Source organism: Dacryopinax primogenitus, assembly GCF_000292625.1.
Source record: "Dacryopinax primogenitus strain DJM-731 SS1 chromosome Unknown DACRYscaffold_26, whole genome shotgun sequence".
Taxonomy (NCBI): domain Eukaryota; kingdom Fungi; phylum Basidiomycota; class Dacrymycetes; order Dacrymycetales; family Dacrymycetaceae; genus Dacryopinax; species Dacryopinax primogenitus.
The window spans coordinates 75-17,563 of NW_024467223.1; the positions used below are offsets into that span (position 1 = coordinate 75).

Here is a 17,489-nt window from a genome sequence, read left to right on the forward strand (position 1 = left end):
GGGGCAGGATCATGGTGCATATCATAAAACCTGGCCATGTCTGTCTTAGCTTGTTCCAGAGCAGCCTTACACTCCTCCTGGGTCTGGGAAAGTCTAGAGAGAAACTGGCTAACTCCCTCAGCTCTAGTTTCTCTTTTAGGCTCCACACCCAGTCTTGGATGTTGACCAGTCCAAAGCAAGCAGCAGAAGACAGAGATCATGTTGGGGTGATGTACATACCATACACAAGCAGCAAGCCGAATCAATCACTGACACTGTATCATGAGTCACCATAAGTGGCAAGGACAATTGGAAGTAATGGTTTGATATGCACATGGTGTAAACAGATGGGTGGGAAGATGTGGTGGAAGTCATACAGGTAGCTAGTTTACAATGTACTGGACGTACAATATTTTTTCCGAATGTACATACACTGAGGAATCGTCTAAGTCGTTATGTTGCCACATATAGCCCGAGAATGCAGAGTAACAGATACCTATTGGCATGTCCAGACGTTGATGCTGTCATAAACAGGTCTTAGGGATGAGAAGGAGCGGACCCAGTAACAGGCTCCACCAAATTCCTCAAAGCTTGGCGAAGGCGATTGTTCTCCTCATGTAGACGTACGGTTTCCGCGCGACTGTCCTTCAGTTGCCGCTGTAGCTGGAGAACCAGCCACGTCTTACTTAGCGACTTGTCCATCATGGTCTCGAAACGTTCGCTGAGGGCGGCCATGGGGTCTTGCGAAGCGTTGGAGTCGACGGGCTCCATTTTGACAGCAACCTGCATATACTGAGACAACTTAGATGCATACACGGTCACGGAAACGCACCTGTTGGATGTCCTCTTCCGCGTCACTCGCCGTCAAGTCAATGACGGCCGCCTTCAACTTCGCCCTCTTCGGCTTGCCCTGCTCCTCGTCTTCGACTGCTTCGTCTGTGGCGCATGACGTGTATATGCGCATTTATGACACCGGTTAACTTGACTCTACTCAGGTGTATTATCATATGGAAGTGCCAGCCTGTGGGTATGCCGAGTCCGCTGCCGGCACGCACATACCCTCTCGACACGAATATCGATGCAATATTGCGGGAGGAACCCGATGAGCTGCAAGCATTACTTGAACGTCGACCTCTTGAGCCTCTGATCAACGGTACGTACCTGGGTGGAGATCAGGAATCTACGCATGGGATCTTGGGTCTTGACGTTGGGGCGCACTCCGTCGACACTATCGTGGACGGGACCGCAGCTATGGGACCGAACGCAGCTGCCAACATCGACACACTGGCTTGCCACACCAAAACGTTGCGAATTGAACGAGCTGGTCAACCCGACACTCTTCCAACGCTGCTATCAGGTCAATCTCAATCTGTCTCGGACGAGAACGCAGCGGGTGCCGCCCCCATGGCGATGACCTCCTCCGGGTCGATAATGGTCAAGATCGAACCCACCCCAGCGACGCCGAAGCCAACAGTGAAAGGGAGTGCAGTGAGGAAGAAAACACAGTCAAGGGTACTGTGAAAGGTGTGCAGGGGTCAGTTCGAGGAGCCTACAAAGGCTTACACAAAGCACATCAAGCGGTGCTTAAGACGATCATCGGGGAGAAGAAGATCAAATGTGAATTGGGTTCTGGGAAGACGTCATCTGATTCGAAACCTCCAGTGGTGGCGGGGAGGGGGTCAACATCGAAGGAAAGCAAGAGTGGAACGTCTGCTTCGGCCAAGAGCCAAGGTTTGACGGCCAAGCCAGGCAAGAAGGCCACGGGGCGATTGGTGGCATCCAGCTTCGATTCCGAATATCCCGAGGAGTTCAAGTTGTCTGAGCTCGGGACGAAGATGTTTTGTGGATGGGAAGCTTTCGTGCGCATATACGAAATCCATGGCCCAAGACCGTGGGAAAATGGCGGAGGGTTAACCTTGACGCTGTTGGTCAAGGACAAAGAAAGCGGAAGTTCATCAATAGTGCTTATTAGCGTGGAATTGACAAGCCATAGACGGCCATGAAGGTCTTGACGTTCGAGGAGGAGGTAATTGATGGATTGTTGAAGAATACAGCTGTGGGAGTGGTAAGCGGTTATGATACCCTTGGAGCCTGATGCTGACGTCAACGCAGGTGATGCGCTTGGAGAGTGTTCGTTTGCAAGAAACGCAAGCGAAATATCTATGGAACGGGCTTCTTCCTATCGAGGCGGTCGTCGACCACAACTCTAGGATTGAATTCCCTCTCCAGGTGGGTGATATTTCAAAGTATACAATGATATTACTAATGACACGACAGGACCACGGCATCCCTCCTCTGAGTCTTGAGCTGACAAAGATCAGCCTGCTTAGGATTGAATTCCCTCTCCAGGTGGGTGATATTTCAAAGTATACAATGATATTACTAATGACACGACAGGACCACGGCATCCCTCCTCTGAGTCTTGAGCTGACAAAGATCAGCCTGCTTAGGGCAATGAAGGTGGGTACCGAGGTCAACGTTATAGGAGTGGTGCTGCATGTCGGCGAAGTGGAGGCGATGTCTGAAAAGAAGAGGGTTGCCGGGAAGAGTGGGGATGGAGAGAGCGAGAGCGAGGAGGAAGACCCCAAAGGGGAGAGGATGAGACGGGAAGTCCAGCTAGTGGACGACTCTGCCCACGTCGTGCGCATTGCACTATGGAAAGACCGTGCTACGTCCATGGCTGTGAAGCGCGGTTCAATCTTGTTGCTCAAGAAGGTGGTCATTGCCGCGCATGGTGGTATCAGCCTGAACGTGCACGAGAAGACAAAGGTGGACAAGGATCCGAAGGTGGCAGAGGGCACGAGCTTGAAGAACTGGTCCGTTGATAATATGGTTATTCATTGAACAGCCTACCGACTTTGCCAAGGTACAATAATCTCGCATCGAATCCCCAAACGTTCCGACATATCTCCTCCGGTTATAGCGCCGGAAGTGGCCTGTTCACCGACATCGAGCCCCGCTCAAGCGTTCTGACCATCCCTGAGGTTCAAAAGTCCAATCTTGGAACCAGCTCCCGCGTCGACACCTTCAATGTCGAGGGCCGCATTCAGGTGGTGGATTGGAATGCTGTCTACGAGGCCTGCAGGAATACTCATTGTAACAAGAGTATTGAGAAGAGCCCTTGCGATATTGAAGGGCATGAAGATATGTCTGATGATAATCGAAGATTCTGGTGAGTCTTCTACGTTGGGCTGGCAGTGGCAAATGCTGATGATGATGACATTTAGCTACCATCTCAAATTAACGATTGGACAAGACCGCAGGCGCAGCATAGATGTCCCCGTTTTCACGCCGCTGGCTGACAAAATGCTTGAGGAGGACGCGACGGAAGTAGTCAAGAAAAGGGTACGTTTACCTCTACCCCAAAAGAGATCTCCTAATGATATGCCAGGATCACACGCCGGGCCAGTATGATGAAGTTCTTGGGGCCCTCTTAAAGACAAAATGGAGATTCACTATCCAGGCATGCACTCAGTTGTGGAAGGTGCCTGCAGGTATATGATATTGATGTGTGGCTTACTTGGAATGCAGAATGAATGGTCCGGCGAATGGTCGAGGAAGCTGACTTACGTCGTGACCGGGGCGGAGCAGCTCGGAGAAGAGGAGGGGGAAGACAAAGATGAGGAATCGAGGGAGGACGTCGAAGGGGAAAATGGAGAGGATGAGGTCCCCGAGGTGTTTGAGGAAGAGGGGGATTCTGATTGACGAAGACGTGAGTGGAAGGGGTGGGATGAGTGGGAGTATGAGTGAAGAGTGAGGAGTTGCGATGCCTGTCTGTCATCATGATCAATGTCGCTATATGCACCATAACTGTTGTATCGTAGGGGGAGGAATTGCCGGTGCTGTGGCCAAATAAGGAATCGCGGTCTCTGCCTGAACGTTGTGTGAGGAATGCCAGATCATCCAGGGATTATACATGATTATCTATGGATTATTTGGGGATTATCCGAGAGGATTATCTGAGACCATGGGTTACAAGCGTCGTAGGAGTATCTGATTTTACGGTCCTCAAGCTACTAGGATGATCTAAGTCTACTGAGGTGGCTGAAAATAATGACGGTATAACAGCGCAAGTTGGCATGAGGCCAGCCAGTATTGGCGGTGAATATGTCACAGATCTGTGTGACATACAAGCAAAGGACATTCTCTGGCGTGTGTGCAGGCGAGGAGTGTTTCCCAGGCTATGATACGGGCAGATTTATACCCAAAGAAGGAGTCATCATGATGATAGTCTGAAAAAATTGTACTCGTTTGGTGCCGCATTTCCGCATCTCTGGGCATGCACACGCCCTCCAATTCTCCAACTTACCCTCACCTGAAAAATACTTTCTCAGACCCAACCAAACTGCCGCCTCCCTATCAAAAAAATGGCCGATTCACCCAGTCAACAATGTCCCGATGCCGAATCGGTCCCAAACATTATCGACAACGGTGTGCGCGATCTGCAAAACCACGCGAAACTTTTGAAAGCGTGGCATACGGTGAAAAGGATACTCAAGGATAAGGATTTGATGGGAGATCCGATATTTGCCGCCAATGCTTGTGAGTTTCGGCTTTGTATGCTATCTTCTCCCATGGATCTAACAGTGTTTTGGGAATGTTCAGACTAAATGGAGAAGAGGGCGCGTCGAGCACTGGAAGACGTCCGTCGTCCTCTCATTAACAAAAACAAAGAACCTACCGGAGTGCCCGCTTCCGGCGAGGCTGAGCTTCTAAACAAGCAAGAGCCCGACAAGAAAACGGTGGAGGAAACTCTCACAACAACCAGTAACGGTGAGCCCGTAAGCATGGACATCGCACCTGGTAGCTCTCTGCTCACGCGCTCGTAATACCATGAAGCGTCTTCATCAAAATGTTGAAGAGGGTGAACCGTCATCAAAACGACCACGGATGACGGAGAGAGAACGTGTCGTCAGACCGCACCCTTTGCTTTTAAGCCCTGGCAGACGCTACCGGCGATCTCCCTCCCCAGGCTCGTGGCGTACTAGGGGGGTACCATCTAATTGGAGTGCGGTGGCCCGTGATCTTGGATGGGGTGTAGAATGACTGAGCCGTCGCAATTCAAAGTAGAATACTTCCAGAAAGATATACACCGTGGTAGCCGAGTTGAAAGTAACATAGCCGTCGGGGATAGCTTGTATCGGCATTAAACACAATGTGCCTCTTTCAGGGCCTGCTCATCGTCCCCTGCCGACGTCGACGGCGGGCTGCCTAAAGACGACGACGGCGAACGAAAGGACGATGGCGACCACACAAATACGAACAGCACGTCTAGCACTTCGATATTCTCAGCGCTCGTGCTATTTCATGCCTCGCCCTTCCATCCAACATTATGCTCGCGTGCGACACCAGTCTACTCAGCACTCTCCACCATCCGGCGACGCACCCCCCATCCCACGATACGGCGGCGACTTCTCCGTCCCCCTTCGTCGGGTGGGATGGATGTTCTACTCATTTGGTCGCGCGGTCTTCGTTATTGGATTTGTCGTTGGTACTCTTGGCGCAGCAGCGTATGGGGCAGCCCACATGTACGTCGAGAGCGTCTGCTTGGAAGAGGACGACATCACCCCCGAAGAGGCGTGGGGCTTTGATTTAGAGCGAGAGCGCTGGACTGGACGACGAGATCCTCCACGCCGGAGAGGTGGCACAGACCCACGTCTTGGGTGGTCAGGAAGGAACCTACTCAGGAGCGCGTGGATGGCAATAAACTGGGGCGTAGGCCCTGCGACACTATACACCCACGAAGCACTAGGCGAAATCGACATGTTCGGATTTGAAGTCCCTGCTCGGGAATGGGCGTTTGCCCGCGCATACATCGGCTCGGCTATGGGGATCGCAAAGCAGAAGACGAAGCAGCTGGGCGAATGGCCGGCGAGCGACGCTGCTCAAGACCTGCTCGTCCAGTACGGCAGCATACTTCAGAGGATAGGAGGAAGGAGGTTCCTCTTGGATGCGCGGGATAAATATGAGGAGCTGGTAAAGGAGCTTCATAAGGAGGGGAGAGGGCCAGAAGCAGCAAGGTGGGGCGCAAAGATGGGAGACCTTACCAAGCGGCTTGGGGAGAGTGGAGATGCATGGTGGATCTGGGCTGTGAGGACAGCGGCGGGGGATAAAGTTCCTCTGCCAGCTGCGGTTCTCCCTGCAGTGGGACCGGTGGACGAGATCCCTGACCCCAAGCCTACAAGATGGTGGTTCTCTCGCCCATCTCGCCCAGCAAGTGTGTTCACCTCCAAGCCCGACTTCTTACCGACCGAGATGCCCAAGAGTCCTCTAGCAGAGAGAGTGATGGCAAACGCTCTTGTGGCATTATCCGCTCAGTGGGCAGAAGATGGTCGACTCCGGCAGGCTCTCGAGCTGGAGAAGGCTAGCCTGAGGTTGCTTGGGGGCGTCCTGCCACCTTCATACACATCAAACCCGCCCACACTACCGAAGGCCGTCACTGCCGCGTCATCCACACAACCTTCCCAAACCGCCACAGACCCAGCCGCAAAACGTCTTCACCTGCTCAGTCTCTCCCACGCCCGAGCCCTCCTCCAAATCCATCAAGCTGAAGTCCTCTTCTCCCTCTCTCTGTCGCTCAAGCACCCATTCCACTCCTCGTCTCTCGACCTTCTGCAAGCCGCTGCACGCCAAGCAGAGTACGCTATCTCGCAGCTCACAGCCATCCCTCTAACGCACCCTGACTTTCCCGAATCTCCGCTACCTGCGATCCCAACCCCGGACGCGGAGCTGGACGGTGTCTGGTCCAATTCTTCCGTCCTGAAAGAGCCAAGCCGCAGGCTGCTAAGAGACGCTAGGCGGACAGCAGCACACGCCTGGGCACTGAGTGCCGTACTCTACGAGCGGCAAGGCGAGTGGCTCAAAGCGTACGAATGTGCCGAACGCGGAATGGAATGGGTAGCTGCGGGGCGAGTGTTGACTGATTTTTCGCGGTCTCCTGAGGCGGCGACGAAGGGTAGGGAAGGGCTGGTGGCGGAGTTCGCGGAGACTTTCGAGGTGCATCAAAGGACGAGGATGAAGATGCTTCAATATACACATGGGACTGTGGTCGACCCTACCAAGGACAATGTGGCCGACAAGAGCGGAGAAGCGAAGGGCAAGGCGAAGGCTAAAGAGGGGAAGTGAGCTATGTATTTGCACCGAGAGAGCTGACGACGGCAGAGGAGGAAGGGAATAACGGCCCTGATCATTATTTGACCATATGGTATATGCAAATGCTGATATGTGATAAATCTATCCCCGTTCCTCTCTAGTCAATCTTCCGCATGCAAAGGCATTCCACTACATGCCTTCCGTCACAACCACAGCAATAACAGTTACGCTATCCCTTGCATCAGTAACATTCTTCATTCCTCATTCCAGTGGTAAAGGTACATACTCATCAATTTTGCCCCCTATCCAGTTGAACCATTCCCATCCTCCCCGAGTCTTCGCCGCAACTTCCAGGTCGCCCGCTCACATCAGCTCCACCCCAAGTTTAGGAAAAGGAGAAACTCACGTTCAAAGGGCGTCAGAGCGGTGACGTCCATCATCGCCTGCCTCGCATGCTCGACACACGTCCTTGCCAGCCTCTTGGCTTGCAGCGTCTCTGGTGGATCTGGGTCGGATGGGCCGCTAATAGAGGGCGACGAAGGAGGAAAGAGCTCGTCGCCCGCTCCTGCTATTCCAGAGGCGGCATACGCCTGGGAAAGGAGTGAGAGCTCCAGCATCTCCGAGGCGAACAGGTTATCCGACAGCCCGTCGGTCTGCACGGATCAGCCTAGGCCGGAGTGGAAGAGGGCGGACGCACGTAGATGAGGACGACGTCCCCGTGCCTGAGGGTGCACTCCCATTCCTCGGCTATGGAAGGATCGTCCAGCTTCGGTTTCTTGCCTTTCTTGAACGCGTGGATTGGGTACTTTGACAGCTGCCTACATAGGGAAATGAGATAGCGTCAATACATAACTCCTCCCATTATGGAGAAGACGCACTTAGGACAATTGAAGTAATGTGTTTGTGGAGCTTGGATATGCTGGATACTTGGCCCGCGGAGGACGATGAACCCCGAGTCTCCAAGTGTTGCGGCTCGCAGTTTACCGGTCTTGCTGTTGAGTGTTAGGACGCAGGCTGTGCTTGCTCCTAAGCATACAGACAAGAAGTCAGTCGATTTTGGCTCATGAGAATCGAAGAATGCGAAGAGGGATGACAGTGGGGAGAAAAAGCAAAGCAGGAGGAAAGCAGCACACTCACCCATCTCCACATCAGGATCCACCAACACCGCATCATACCCCTTCTGCAAGATCTCCTTGGGTCCCAGCTCCTCCCCATCGCCTTGCCTCACTTCCCACCCTTCGCCGCTATACAACACGTCCCTCCCTCCTTCAGACTCATGCGGGTGGTCGACGTCGGCTGGGAAAGCCCAGCCTTTGGAGGCGGCGTGCGCGGCGTGAAACATCAGGCATTGGGAGAAGAGGGAGGGGTCTATGCCGGATGCGGACCAGCCGCCGACGCCGTCTGCTATTCCGAGAGCGAGGCCCTGGGGGTTGTTAGTGGTGATTGGAGGAGTGAGAGAGGAGTGCGTGAAGAAGAAGTGGTTAAAGAAATAGCCCATGAAGAAGCAGCCAAGAGAGAAGATGTAGAGAGAGAAGTAGCCAAGACAGAAGTGGCCAAGACAGAATTGACCAAGCAGGAAGCGGTCAAGAAGAGTTTAGAGAAGAAGCTGCCAAGAAAGAAGTGAAAAAAGAAGTGTTAATTGAGAGTAGAACGGTATAGTGCTCACCGACTGGCCCTTCATATGTTGCACAAATACAAAGTCCTCTCCCATTGCATGTTCCCTGTCCTTCCCTTCATCTGCCGCCTGAGCTCCCCTCTCCTCCCCTCCAACACCCACAACAGGTACCTTCCTCACATCCCCGCCTCTCCACTCTCCTATCATCTCGTCCCTCCACCTCCCTTTCGGGCTCTGGGCAGGGAAGGCCACACTCGGCACCCGCTCTTTTTCAGGCAGGGAGGTGTCGGGCGGTTTACGTGCATAGGCGACACCGACATGGAACGTGTACGGTCTGGGTAGGGTGGAGATACACCGACGGAGGAGGAGGAAGGTGCGCAGAGGGTGGTGAGTGCGGCGGAGGTATGGGAGGAATGACATTGGCGGGTGTGGGCCCGCACCAAGCTTTCTTCGTATAGCGATTCGAGCTTGCGATATGACGGGATATCCGTTGTAGATCTTTATCGCTGTTGTAGATAAATAGGAATAAGAGGTATAGCTTTGTGCTGGTAGAGGTCCGTCCTTGTCGTCGTCGTCGTCGTCGTCGTCGTCACTAGTGTGGTCAACGCGCCAAACCATGGACAGTGAACAGCACGCGTCCGATTCCACCGGAACGGCATTGAGCGCCTCCACGCCGTCCACCACTTTCTCCATCACTTTCTTTTCGTGTACGCTACTCCTCTCTGTCCCATATACATTAGTAAGTGTAACAACAATTATTATTGTTAATTTTCACGCTGACAAACCAAAGTTATTCTTAATTAACTATTCCCAACAATGATCTCTGCTGACTCATCATCTCGTTTCTTGGCCATGATCAAACCCCCGTTGTCTCCCTCTTCTAAAGGCATAAATACCCGCAAGGCCAACAACGCTCAGCCCATCAACCACCAGGTTCCATAGCATCATGGCCACCAAATCGTCCCAGTCCTACACCGCCCAACGTATCACTCTCCGTTCCCCCACCCCTTTCTACACGGTGCTCTTCCGACTTGAGAAACTTACGAACCACCGTGCTGCGGCCGGTCTTCCCCGCCCGTTGACTTCCAAGGTGTTCGAGACGTGGGTTGAAGGACGTCTGGGGGAGAGCGGATTCATGTACGTCTTCCCTATCCGTACAAGAGCTGAACTGAGGGTCGTCGTCTTGTTGGTATATGTACAGGTTCTTTAACGCCCACGCGCACTCGGAGTGGTTCTCCCTTTTCAGCCCTACCCCCACGAAGAAATTCACGACCTACATCCTCGGTAACCCACTCATCGCGCGCACTCTGCTCGTGCATGAGCCTCGTGCGGGGCTTATAGTCCCCCCGCGAGTGTTCCTCATGGAGGAAGAGAACGGCACGGCGATTGTTTATGACTTGCCTAGCTCGGTTGTCTGTCTTGAGGGGTATGCGGGAGGGGAGGGGACGGCGCTGGAGGAAGCGGCTAGGGCGTTGGATGGGAAGCTGGAGAGGGTGTTGAGGGAAGCGCTGGCTTGAGAGACTGGAGATGCTGAAGGATACGGATCGATTGCTCAACTCCCCTCTGGGAGAGGAACTTGCGTTAGGGCAACGTTATGTGTGCGCCGTGACTGCATATGCGATGAATAAATTCAAATCTATTTGCTTTCTTACGAACCTTTTGCCCAAGAATCTCGGACCTTCCAACAAATCTTCTCAGGTCTCCCCACTCACAACCTCGCTCTTCCTACAAGTCGCTGTACCAGACCATAACAGCGAGGACCGCAAGTTACATGTTTTGACATTATCAAGGAGCATTTCGGGGTCGTAACAACAACGTGCCCCCGAGACCAAACACCAAGAAAGGCAATCAATTAGGACTTGCTAATCAACTCGGTCTTCTAAAAATTGGCAACTGAATAAAGTCATGTTCTGCCGTCGATGAACGATCGTTCATCGAATTCCCCGGAGTTGCAATATCACCCAGCTTGCCATCTCGTCGTTTCACATTGGTTGACAACTCCCAAGGTGGAAAGCGTACGTAAGCAGGGGCAAGATCTGTTTTGATGGGAGTAGTCCCTTTAAGCGCCGACAGTTCTTTTTAAGCTTCTCGGGATCCCTTATATATATTCCGTCTCTGATGCCCGTAACCAAAGGCAGTCGTATGCCCTCTTCGGCTGCATCAAGACCACAAAAAAAAGCCGGCATCTTGGGCCTTCCCTCGCTGAAATTTGCAAGCACTAAACTGGACAGCGCTGCACAGGTTTCCTTAGCGTTGACACTCCTGCATCTCCGACGCACAGGCTTGTTTGGCTTTGTCCCTACCGTAGGGTCCTTCTCTGAACCTTTCGATACGCCCGAACCGCAGAACTGGTGGGATGCGAAAAAGGGAGGCCACGAGGCCTTCCTCACTAGCCTCGGCAAAGCGAGCTTTCCCGCGCTTGAGAGCGTCACGTTGTTCAATCTCTCCCTGTAGAAGTCAACAACTGGATAAGGTACATATCTCATGACTCCTGGTAAAAATGGTACGAAATGCAGAGTAACATTCTGGAGAACGGGGAGCGGTTGGCGGTGAAGGAGCGGGTGATAGCTGCCACTGACATGCGAACTGGGACACAGATGTACAATTGGCATCACTGGATTGCGATGACGGATGAGACCCCAAAGGAGGTATAATGTAGGTGCACAGCTTCCATGTCGCGTCGTTTGTTTATGTGTCTCAGACGTACGAAATGACCCTGGCCACTGTGGCCTTTAGGAAAGGGACATCCGAATAAACAAGATGTTTCGCGAATTCGTACCGGAGCGAATGCCTTCTCCCACAACGTTTAAAATGCATCCCATCAAAGGGCTGTTGGATGAGTACTATCCCTCTAGTCACTTTGACGCCGGCGCCTTCGTTGCTAGATGTTCCAGTCAGTCAGAAAAGTTGACCAAGTCATGCTCATGTCAGTAGGGATGGCAACGGTCCAGTCCAGTCCGGTCCAGTCCTGAACGGTCCCGGATTTTTGGCGATAGTCGGTCCCGGTCCAGTCCTGTGATGGTCCGGTCCTGGACGGTCCCAGGACCGGGAACCGCCAGTCCCAGTCCAGTCCACTAAATGCTAACATAATTCTATTCAATAGTCAATGTGGGGTCATGGCATTGAGCGGGAGGAAGCACACGCGAGATTCATCATGCACCTGAAACGACATGCCAGTCAGTCAGATGATATGCCGACCTCTTCCAACACCATGACATGACCGGTCACCATCCCTGCAACGCCAAAACTGTCAAACTCTGCACCCAATTGCATGGCGAAATGGTGGCTGCGTGGGACCGGTCCGGTCCGGTCCTTCGCAGTTCAGGACTGAACCGGATTTTCCAAAAGTGTGGGTCCTGGTCCAGTCCTGGACTGGATCGGCAGGACCGCGGTCCTCAAAGTCCGGTCTAGGACTGATGCCATCCCTACATGTCAGTGAGGTACGTACTGAACAGTCCGTATCATGACTTACTAACTGGAGGGATCCTTGTCACGCACTTGCATGTTACTCCTTTTTCCATTTTTCACGAGTAGTTAGTGCGCTACAGATAATAAATTCGAGTGAGAAAGTGCGAGAATAAGTGTTTAAATGTCTAGCCAATCACGCGCGCCCGCGTGTAGGAAACAGCGGAAGTGCGGAGGCGCTTGTGCCTTCTGATTACTAGACCTCTGGCTGTGATGACTGGGTCTAATGCGGATACGCACTTGTGTGGCGAGTGGTGCCAGGTATATAGGACGTGGTCCAACCCAGCGCTTGGTCTTTTACCTTTTCACCCATCTGCGAAACATGGCCTCATCGTATCCCATCCTTCCATATTCTGCGCCAATCTTCTCCGACTCCAACTCCTCCGTACAATGCGTTTACGGCAGCGACGTGCCTGACAACGTCACTCCACCTCCGAGCGACTCCGGAAATAGCGAAGACTTTGCGTCAGAGTGGCCAACAACGTCCGAACTCCAACAGACCTTGGTCACAAAATGTCTTCCTGATCCGCGCACCCGTAGCTTTCGCATTCAGCCCTCTACCATCAAGTCTGCACTCCAGTGCGCCATTCCAAAAGATCGCGTCAGGTACGAACTGTCCTTCGCACTTCGCACTTCTTGTTGTTTGACACGCGAAACCAAAACAACAGTATCCAGGTCGATTGTACCTACTTGATCGCCTACGATATCCGCACCCTAAGCCACGATTACCGGTCCACTCATCGCAGTCCGATCGTTGCCTGAACTGTCGGCTACGCGCTCACCAACAAGGACCTCTATTGTCTACACCGCATGGACTGGGACCAGTACCGCAGAGAGTGGGTTGGGACGACCCGCTGCTGGAACTGGACCCGAGTGAACAGAGCAGACAACATCCTCCTCATCATCAAGCTCAGCGAACCACGCGCGACGTCGCTCGACGATTTTCTTGCCCTTGGAGGAAACGGGGTTTTCAAGCAACAAGTTATGCACCAGGCGCATGCGAGGGACTACTGCTATATTTGCATGACCCGGGAGGTCTTATTGAGGAGTTGGGCGGCGTCTTGAGGACTGTGGCTTATGACTTTATGGACGAGGTGAGGAAGTACACCCACCTCGTCAAAGGAGGGACCGTTTCCCATTTCTCTCTCTATGTCTTCCCTTGAAAGACGACGCGTAATAGGCCAGGTGCTGATCCTGATGGTTCGATTTTGTTCTGTTTTTCTGTTTGTGCACGATTCCACAGACTACGTGCTGGCGTCTAACTGTTTTGGGCTGGAAGAGACATCATACATCGTAGCGTTTCTTTCCTGTATGCATGCTAACTTCAATACCAACAACTGTGACTGAATATTTACATACGGTAGAATGTGTGGTGGGAGGTCATTCGAGTGGTCCCCGGAGCCTCAAAGTAACAAACCAACGTTGTGTCGAGCCTTGACATCCTCTGCTGCTATCAGGACGACACGTAGCACCATCCATGCAGGATCTGGGGCAGATTGGCCATGAATGTAACAGTAGTCCCTCGCGTGTGCCTGGTGCATAACCTGTCGCATGAAAACCCCGTTTCCCCCAAGTTTGAGAAAATCGTCCAGCGACGTCGCGCGTGGTTCGCCGAGCTTGATGACCAGGAGGATGTTCTTTGAAGCGCAACAGAGAGTCGCGATCTAGTCGCTGATAAAAGAGTTGACTCGTGATATTCGAAGATCGAGTCTCTTGTGGTTCCATTGGAGGACTAGCATGGTATCCGATTTGGCAGGAAGACCACCGACGCACAGGCCAGAGGGCCAAGATGAAACCACAGGGCCAGAACATGTGTATTCCATAGCAACCAACACCAGAATAGTTTGGAACATAGCCCGTCATTCCACCGTTAAGTCCAAGACGGATGTCATGGCCAAGAACGCTAGGATTAGGGCTTAACCAGTACAACTAGAAGGCCAGATGAGACTAACAGCCCGCGTAACAACAAAACACGACCAAGGCCGTTGGCGAAGCACTCCATAGGTGAGATACGGCACATTGATTCAAACAAAGAAAAGATATGGAGACCATGATGTCTTGTTCAAGGGTGAAAGAGCGTGTAAGAGAAGAAGCGACCTATCTGTTTCCGTGCCGATATCTCGTCTCCTTGTTCGGCCGAGGGCTCGGCATCCGTCACAGCCACATGAACTCTCTGGAAGTTCAGGGTCCTGGCAAACCTTCGTTTGATAACGATCATCCTGTGAGATGCCGGAGCATCTCTGTCTGGTCGTCGGCTTCGATGTATAATGACTGCACATTGATTGTCTATCAATGCTATGACTGGATTAATGTGGCGCATTGTGGACTTGACTAGGGACGATAAGCGTGCCGATGCTCTGTGGGGGAATCACCGATCTGGGGCTGGTACATAAGGACGCTTCTCTCGTCCTCCGCAAAACCTTTGGCGACTTGCCTATCTTTTTCTACCTGAAACGTACACCTCATTACGATGGGAGACGCAAACACGCCCGAGGAGCTCAAGTTTGGGAGTGCATACAACTAGTGCGTCATATAACGTTTTCTCATTTCTGTTGCTAATACTCTCGCATCTAGCTGGATCAAGACCGATGCCGGATTCGATCTCTCTCGTGGATCCCCTGAGAAGATCACAGTGAAGACTACAAAGGATCCGATCATGATCGCACCCAAGAAGACGGCGCTGATCATCATCGATATGCAGAGTACACACCTTCCTCCCTCGTTCGTCTCATTGCTAATCCATTTCCAGACTACTTCCTCCACGAGAAGCTGTTCGACAACGGGCCAGGGCGCGAGTCCGTCCCACTGATGATGGAGACTGTTTGTTCCTGCCGGAAAGCCGGTATCCCCGTCGTATGGTGCAACATGGGGATGAACGAAGCGGACCGGTATACCCTGCCCCCATCCTACCTCGCAATGTCCTACAAGCGGGACAACGCGACGTTCAACCAGTCGATTGGGACCGTTTCCATCCCCGGGCAAGCTAAGCCTATCGACATGGGTGGGAAGCTTATCAAGGGGTCGTGGAACGCCGAGCTCTGGGGCCCGTTGAAGGCGTTCGCAGAGGAGGGATACAAGCTCGGGACGGACGTGCATATCTGGAAGAACCGGTTCAGCGCACTGTGTGGGCACCAGCCGCTCGAGCTCTGGCTGCAGGAGAACCAGATCACGACTACTCTATGGGGAGGTGTGGTCACGGATGTGTGTGTTTGGGGGAGCATGCTGGATGCGTACTATAAGGGGTACGATATGGTCATGGTCAAGGAGCTGGCGAACACGACTAGCCCCGACTTTGTTGTCAAGACTGCGTATAGGAATACTGAGAACTGGGGCTGGCTGACGAGCACGAGCAGCTTGATGGAGGGTATCGAGCAGGCCAGTGCTTGAGTACGTCGCTGCGAGTACATAGCTGAAATCTCTTTTCGTGCGGTGACGGTCTCAGGATGTTGTTGTAAGAAATGCAAATATTGTCAATTCACGCGATTGGGTGAGAGTGCAACGCAGGTCTAAGGCCGATGAGACGGACAGAGGCGAATGTGTCAGACAACGACAGAATGCCCCGGAACTCTCGCGCGAGCAAAGAGAGCACCTCCTCTCGGGCAAACACCCGAAATGTCAGAAATAAGAGGGGATCTACAGCACTACCGACAACGTAGACTGTTTGCCGCTTGACTGCGACTTCACAGGGGGCGCGAAGGCGGAAATGCGGAAGTCCGGGGACAATTTTGCGGTGATGCTGTAGGGCCGGCTGTGATTCTAGTGTGGCGGGGAGGACACGTCAGCGGCGTTCCAGTCATCCGAACATCAAGCTATCCCATTGTCCCCTGCTCTCGTCATCATCATCGTCCTCGTTCTTCTAGTTTTCCGGCTCACTGAATATTGCTCAATGGACGAAACGGCCGCAAGAAAGTTCGCCGACCAAGCGGATCGGATCCGCCAGATGGCAATCATCGCCGAAGGCGAGCGCCAGCTGCGTATCGCGCTCACCATAGGGGAGGGTAACAAGGAGTTTGAAGCTGCTCACGGTCAGTCTCCCTTCCTCCCTTCACCGGGCATATATCTGACACACATACTGGCTACGTCCAGCTAGAGTCGCGGCGTTGGGGAATAGGGTCAAGACTGAGCTGTCGGTGGAGATCGACATGGCTGATGTCGTCCTCGCTCTCGCTCGTCCGGGCGCGTCGAGTCCAGTACCAGAGCAGGACGACAGGGTGCTCGAACCCGGAGAGCCTATGGCAAGGGTACACGTACATGTATGTAGGACGCGTCTCTCTCACGTCATCGGGATCAGCTGATGAGGAGTAGCGTTCCCCCTCTCTAGGAACCGCACAAGTGGAGCGCAAACACGTCCCTCCATTCTTGCGTAAGAAGCTGCCTGTGCCGCCAAAGCTCACCCTCGCAGAGCTGGAAGCACTGGCCAAGTGGAAGCTTCAGCGCGGAGCAGCGTTCTACAGGTGGAAAGAAGCGTGGGCCTCTGTAAGCTCTTGGGATTGCGAGTTGTCAAGTGAGTGCGGGCTGATACGAGCTATGTAGGTCCCGAGTTTCAGGGAAAGGACTACTCCGGGTTTGTCTGCGAGGGCATTCCATCGGCAGCGGAAGGCCACTAAGAAAGAGGGGCTTCCGTGGCCTTACTAGCTCGTGCGGGATCTCAGGGCAGAAATGAGGAAGAAGAGTCTGGAGTTGGAAGGGTGTGATCCTAAGAGGACGGGGGGATCGTGTAACATGAAGTGTAATCTGAATCAAGGTCTCTATTTCGAGTCATTGTTCACTTGTGAGATGGACGTTGTCAGGGGAGATCGTATCTCAAATATACAAACGGCTTTGATTAGCCGTAAGATACCGACTAGAGAGCAGTGAGCCGTACCCAATGAGTGGCAGAAGTGGTGACAAGATGACGTTGTCGACAGCGGCGAGATATTGATGGTTGTGTGGGGAGTGCAGTTGGAAGCGTTCCGTACTTCCCAGAAGATTACGGAAGAGCCGCTTGCCACGTGCATCGCTGGACCAGCAATTCGGAAGGAAACTCCGAGATTCCGACAAGTGAGTGTGTATAACTATATAGGTCGTACATCGGCCCGAACCTTCTTAAAAAGTCCGGAGGAGCGGTTGGGTGCTTACTCAGCTGACTGAAAGAGGAAGTAAAGAAGCCTTGTATGATTACGTGTGACGATCAGGGTCTAGCCTCGGGGAAGGCGGGAAGGCGGATTAGGGCTGCGGGAGGGGAGGTCGAGGGGGGGATATTGTTAGTGCTCATCACACCGTCTTGACCATCTCGTGCTTGCAAGTTCCGGAGTATTTACGCCGATTATTTCATCTCCGAGGAAAGAACACTGCCTTT

At 52.9% G+C, this 17,489-nt stretch overlaps 9 protein-coding genes across 9 annotated transcripts; 7 read left to right on the top strand and 2 right to left on the bottom strand.

The window, feature by feature from the left end:
* Positions 1 to 516: 516 nt before the first annotated feature.
* Positions 517 to 943, bottom strand: DACRYDRAFT_112376 (uncharacterized protein; the record flags this gene model as incomplete). The annotated part of the gene is made up of 2 exons (XM_040769402.1): positions 517 to 762; positions 812 to 943. 2 exons carry the CDS (start codon positions 941 to 943, stop codon positions 517 to 519), a joined length of 378 nt encoding a protein of 125 aa, XP_040623651.1.
* Positions 944 to 973: 30 nt separating this feature from the next.
* On the top strand, positions 974 to 3,844 carry DACRYDRAFT_25458 (nucleic acid-binding protein). The gene is made up of 9 exons (XM_040774167.1): positions 974 to 1,503; positions 1,558 to 1,923; positions 1,973 to 2,044; positions 2,092 to 2,208; positions 2,377 to 2,795; positions 2,846 to 3,151; positions 3,207 to 3,324; positions 3,371 to 3,463; positions 3,511 to 3,844. The coding sequence occupies exons 3-9, from the start codon at positions 1,979 to 1,981 to the stop codon at positions 3,682 to 3,684; spliced, it is 1,293 nt and encodes a 430-aa protein (XP_040623652.1). The 5' UTR covers positions 974 to 1,503; positions 1,558 to 1,923; positions 1,973 to 1,978; the 3' UTR covers positions 3,685 to 3,844.
* A 1,366-nt stretch (positions 3,845 to 5,210) lies between these two features.
* On the top strand, positions 5,211 to 7,148 carry DACRYDRAFT_25459 (uncharacterized protein). The gene has a single exon (XM_040774168.1). It carries the CDS (start codon positions 5,743 to 5,745, stop codon positions 7,102 to 7,104), a length of 1,362 nt encoding a protein of 453 aa, XP_040623653.1. The 5' UTR covers positions 5,211 to 5,742; the 3' UTR covers positions 7,105 to 7,148.
* A 10-nt stretch (positions 7,149 to 7,158) lies between these two features.
* Positions 7,159 to 9,274, bottom strand: DACRYDRAFT_97436 (uncharacterized protein). The gene is made up of 7 exons (XM_040777455.1): positions 8,738 to 9,274; positions 8,209 to 8,494; positions 7,950 to 8,097; positions 7,769 to 7,889; positions 7,478 to 7,724; positions 7,358 to 7,418; positions 7,159 to 7,300 (listed from the first exon to the last, which is right to left on the bottom strand). The coding sequence occupies exons 1-7, from the start codon at positions 9,104 to 9,106 to the stop codon at positions 7,261 to 7,263; spliced, it is 1,272 nt and encodes a 423-aa protein (XP_040623654.1). The 5' UTR covers positions 9,107 to 9,274; the 3' UTR covers positions 7,159 to 7,260.
* Positions 9,275 to 9,628: 354 nt separating this feature from the next.
* Positions 9,629 to 10,312, top strand: DACRYDRAFT_25461 (uncharacterized protein). The gene is made up of 2 exons (XM_040774169.1): positions 9,629 to 9,823; positions 9,888 to 10,312. The coding sequence occupies exons 1-2, from the start codon at positions 9,633 to 9,635 to the stop codon at positions 10,201 to 10,203; spliced, it is 507 nt and encodes a 168-aa protein (XP_040623655.1). The 5' UTR covers positions 9,629 to 9,632; the 3' UTR covers positions 10,204 to 10,312.
* Positions 10,313 to 10,804: 492 nt separating this feature from the next.
* Positions 10,805 to 11,140, top strand: DACRYDRAFT_112381 (uncharacterized protein; the record flags this gene model as incomplete). Its single annotated transcript, XM_040769403.1, has 1 exon — positions 10,805 to 11,140. One exon carries the CDS (start codon positions 10,805 to 10,807, stop codon positions 11,138 to 11,140), a length of 336 nt encoding a protein of 111 aa, XP_040623656.1.
* A 1,333-nt stretch (positions 11,141 to 12,473) lies between these two features.
* On the top strand, positions 12,474 to 12,913 carry DACRYDRAFT_112382 (uncharacterized protein; the record flags this gene model as incomplete). The annotated part of the gene is made up of 2 exons (XM_040769404.1): positions 12,474 to 12,757; positions 12,820 to 12,913. 2 exons carry the CDS (start codon positions 12,474 to 12,476, stop codon positions 12,911 to 12,913), a joined length of 378 nt encoding a protein of 125 aa, XP_040623657.1.
* Positions 12,914 to 14,621: 1,708 nt separating this feature from the next.
* DACRYDRAFT_91963 (Isochorismatase hydrolase) lies at positions 14,622 to 15,538 on the top strand (the record flags this gene model as incomplete). Its single annotated transcript, XM_040777034.1, has 3 exons — positions 14,622 to 14,674; positions 14,726 to 14,853; positions 14,901 to 15,538. The coding sequence occupies 3 exons, from the start codon at positions 14,622 to 14,624 to the stop codon at positions 15,536 to 15,538; spliced, it is 819 nt and encodes a 272-aa protein (XP_040623658.1).
* Positions 15,539 to 16,155: 617 nt separating this feature from the next.
* On the top strand, positions 16,156 to 16,856 carry DACRYDRAFT_25462 (uncharacterized protein). The gene is made up of 4 exons (XM_040774170.1): positions 16,156 to 16,176; positions 16,238 to 16,404; positions 16,457 to 16,627; positions 16,685 to 16,856. The coding sequence occupies exons 2-4, from the start codon at positions 16,294 to 16,296 to the stop codon at positions 16,784 to 16,786; spliced, it is 384 nt and encodes a 127-aa protein (XP_040623659.1). The 5' UTR covers positions 16,156 to 16,176; positions 16,238 to 16,293; the 3' UTR covers positions 16,787 to 16,856.
* Positions 16,857 to 17,489: the final 633 nt, after the last annotated feature.

Excerpts from the sequence above, each read along its gene's own strand:
- DACRYDRAFT_25458 (XM_040774167.1), top strand. The coding sequence starts at position 1,979 with ATGAAGGTCTTGACGTTCGAGGAGGAGGTAATTGATGGATTGTTGAAG. Across the intron at positions 2,045-2,091 it reads AGAATACAGCTGTGGGAGTG|GTGATGCGCTTGGAGAGTGT; the intron begins GTAAGCGGTTAT and ends ACGTCAACGCAG. Across the intron at positions 2,209-2,376 it reads GGATTGAATTCCCTCTCCAG|GACCACGGCATCCCTCCTCT; the intron begins GTGGGTGATATT and ends ATGACACGACAG.
- DACRYDRAFT_25459 (XM_040774168.1), top strand. The coding sequence starts at position 5,743 with ATGTTCGGATTTGAAGTCCCTGCTCGGGAATGGGCGTTTGCCCGCGCA.
- DACRYDRAFT_97436 (XM_040777455.1), bottom strand. The coding sequence starts at position 9,106 with ATGTCATTCCTCCCATACCTCCGCCGCACTCACCACCCTCTGCGCACC. Across the intron at positions 8,098-8,208 it reads GGATCCTGATGTGGAGATGG|GAGCAAGCACAGCCTGCGTC; the intron begins GTGAGTGTGCTG and ends CTGTATGCTTAG. Across the intron at positions 7,419-7,477 it reads CGCTCTGACGCCCTTTGAAC|TTGCGGCGAAGACTCGGGGA; the intron begins GTGAGTTTCTCC and ends GCGACCTGGAAG.
- DACRYDRAFT_25461 (XM_040774169.1), top strand. The coding sequence starts at position 9,633 with ATGGCCACCAAATCGTCCCAGTCCTACACCGCCCAACGTATCACTCTC. Across the intron at positions 9,824-9,887 it reads CTGGGGGAGAGCGGATTCAT|GTTCTTTAACGCCCACGCGC; the intron begins GTACGTCTTCCC and ends GTATATGTACAG.
- DACRYDRAFT_25462 (XM_040774170.1), top strand. The coding sequence starts at position 16,294 with ATGGCTGATGTCGTCCTCGCTCTCGCTCGTCCGGGCGCGTCGAGTCCA. Across the intron at positions 16,405-16,456 it reads TGGCAAGGGTACACGTACAT|CGTTCCCCCTCTCTAGGAAC; the intron begins GTATGTAGGACG and ends GATGAGGAGTAG. Across the intron at positions 16,628-16,684 it reads GGAAAGAAGCGTGGGCCTCT|GTCCCGAGTTTCAGGGAAAG; the intron begins GTAAGCTCTTGG and ends CGAGCTATGTAG.